The 3072-nt window shown below is 43.8% G+C and overlaps 1 protein-coding gene across 6 annotated transcripts in view; it reads left to right on the top strand.

Moving 5' to 3' along the window:
• The first annotated feature begins 487 nt into the window (after window positions 1-487).
• arhgef7b (Rho guanine nucleotide exchange factor (GEF) 7b) overlaps window positions 488-3072 on the top strand; it is a 39146-nt gene continuing 36561 nt past the window's right edge. For all 6 annotated transcript variants that reach the window (XM_037696464.1, XM_037696468.1, XM_037696467.1 and 3 more), the window contains exon 1: window positions 488-692. In XM_037696464.1, coding sequence (XP_037552392.1) covers window positions 528-692 — 165 coding nt within the window. In that variant the 5' untranslated portion in view covers window positions 488-527. The remainder of the gene's footprint in view (window positions 693-3072) is intronic.

The raw sequence follows: 3072 nt of genomic DNA, 5'->3' as shown, positions 1-3072 counted from the left end.
AGCTCTTCTGTCTGACCCTCCTCTTCATCATTCAGTCTTAATCATCTTCAGCTGCAGGCTGACTCATTCCTTAATTCACCTCTCTGTCAACACGATCTAATTAAAGGGCTGGACGTCAGATAATGTCCAAAATTGACGGAGGAAGGAGCTCCCACCTGGAGCAACCTGTCTATGTCATTTACCCAGAATGCAATGCAGCGTAAATAAAATGGTGTCCTCCGTATGACATCACTAATTATAATTTTATAAAACCTGACAGCACACTGGTATCTTCTACAGCTTGTCCCTTCAAATATTACTTTAATAAAACAACAATTTGGGGCTTTTATTTTGAAAAGTGGTTCAGGAAGTCGTCTCCACGCAGCTCGTGTTTTGACTCTGAAGCTGAGCAGACCAAGGTGATGCTGAGGGAGGCAGGGTGGACCTTTTGTGTCTCACTTCTCTCAGTCTGGGTAAATGTCTCAAAGAGGGACTCTCACTTGGGGACAAGTCTCAGCGGTTTTAGGACAATAACCTGAGGGTTGGACATGACCGCAGCCGAGCAGACGGTCACGTGGCTCATCACGCTGGGGGTCCTGGAGTCCCCGAAGAAAAGCGTCTCGGACCCGGAGGCTTTCCTCCAGGCGTCCCTGCGGGATGGAGCGGTTCTGGTCCGGCTGCTGGAGCGCCTGAGACCCGGGGACTGCGGCAGGGTAAACACCCGCACACTGAACTTCAGCCGCTTGATTTGTCCGAACAGCTGATTTCTGTAAACATGCCAGGAGATCCAAGCTTCAAAATAAAAGTTAAAATTCAAAACAAAACGCTTCTTGAAAAACTGGGAATCTTTCAGTTGACGGATCTGCCGGCTTGTTTCATTACCATTTTTCAGCTACTACAGAAATTAGTGAGCATAAAACGATTTTTAAGTGGGCACACAAGTAGAAAATGTAATTTATATATAAAAATAACACAAATAAGAGTTGTAGCTTAAATGTAGAATTAAGACTTGTTTAAAACAAACATGTTGAAGACGAGAGCCAGAGAAGGTAAAAAAAACCACAATGGCAACAAGATTATAAATGAGCTGTTTATAATCATTTTATCTTTTTATTGTCACACTTTTAATAATAGACTTTTAAAATGTTTATTAGGATAAAAACAAGGGCAAACTGTAAACAAGTCAAGGAAAGGCGACCAGAATCCCGTCTGAATTGGACCCGATTCAGAGTCAGAGATTCATTTGTCATACACACCACACGTGGTACATGAGGTGGGACGAAACTATGTACGCAGAGTCCCAGTTACATCCAGCAATAACACAAATTGTACAGAAAAACATTAGTAAGATCCGAGTCATGAACTAAGAATACACTGAGCACTAATGGTACAACAACGAGCCGAAACAACAGCAGCACGAACATGAGTCTGTGTGAGCAGATGAGGACTAATGAACACAGCAACATGAACATAATCAGCAGCAAGAGATCAGTTTCATGGATAGTCAGTAGCACATATCAACAACCGAGTGGTATTATGGTGATTTTCACAGTTTTATTTTTTTTTTCCACAGTAATTTTTACCGTATTTTTTCCTGGTTAGAGATTCATGAGTCTTAACAGCCTCGGGGTAGAAGCTGTTCCTCAGCCTGCGGGTTCTACACTTAATGCTCCTCAACCTTCTGCTTGAGGGGAGCGGGGCAAAAAGTGTGTGTGCTGGGTGAGTGGGGTCCTTCATGATGCAGGTGGCCCTCTTCCTGCATCTGGAGGTGTAAATGTTTGTGACGGTGGAGAGGCTGACTCCCAACATCTTCTGTGCAGCCTTCACCACTCTCTGCAAAGCTTTTCTTTCTGCAGCTGTGCAGCCTCCATGCCACACGTTGATGCTGGAGCACAGGATGCTCTCCACTGCACACCTGTAGAAGGAGCTTCCCAGACCAGCTCATCTCAGCCGCCTGAGGAAGTAGAGTCTCTGATGAGCTTTCTTGATCAGGCTGGTGGTGTTGTTGCTCCAGCTGAGGTTGTCATTCAGGTGTACACCCAAGTGCTTGTAGCTGGAGACCACTTCCACTGCAAATCCTCTTATGTTCAGAGGGGTGTGTGTTTGTTCCTTGTGAAGTCCACGACCATCTCCTTCGTCTTCTTCACATTGACGTGAAGGTTGTTCGTCCTGCACCAGCTCTCCAGGTGTTCCACCTCCTGCCTGTAGCTGAACTCATCATTGTTTGTGATGCATCCCACCAGCGCTGTATCATCTGCAAACTTTACAATATGACAGCCTGGATGGGTCGGTACGCAGTCATACGTTAGCAGAGTGAACAGGAGGGGGCTCAACACACAACCCTGGGGGGAACCCATGCTGATGGTTATGGTGGAGGAGAAGAAGTCATGGATCTTCACAGATTGTGGTCTGTTGGTTAAGAAGTCTAGGACCCAGTTGCATTGAGAGGAACTTGGTACTAATGTGATTAGATTGTCCATCAGAGTCTGGGGAATCATGGTGTCAAAGGCAGATGTGAAGTCCACAAAGAGTATATGACGTAGGAGTCCTTCTGTTCCAAGAGGGTAAGAGCAGTGTGGACCACAGAGGAGATGGCATCTTCTGTCGATCGGTTCTCGGGGTATGCTGGTGAGGGTCCACGTTGATGGTGATGTTAGCTTTGATGTGGGTTCATGTCTGAATGCCACCTGATTCATGTCTAAATGTGACCTGATTCATATCTTAATGTGACATGATTCATGGCTAAATGTGAACTGATTCATGTCTGAATGTCAATTGATTCATGTCTAAAGGTGAATTGATTCATGTCTAAATGTGAATTGATTCATGTCTAAATGTGAACTGATTTATGTCTAAATGCGAATTGATTCATGTCTAAATGTGAAATGATTCGTGTCTAAATGTGAATTGATTCATGTCTAATTGTGAACTGATTTGTGTGTAAATGTGAATTGATTCATGTCTAAATGTGAATTGATTCTTGTCTAAATGTGAATTGATTCATGTCTAAATGTGAATTGATTCGTGTCTAAATGTGAATTGATTCATGTCTAAATGTGAATTGATTCATGTCTGAATGTGAATTGATTCATG

The sequence above is a fragment of the Nematolebias whitei genome, chromosome 23, assembly GCF_014905685.2.
Source record: "Nematolebias whitei isolate Nwh7 chromosome 23, NemWhi1, whole genome shotgun sequence".
NCBI lineage: Eukaryota > Metazoa > Chordata > Actinopteri > Cyprinodontiformes > Rivulidae > Nematolebias > Nematolebias whitei.
The sequence above is the reverse complement of the archived record's forward strand: the minus strand, read 5'-3'. Positions and strand labels throughout refer to the sequence as shown.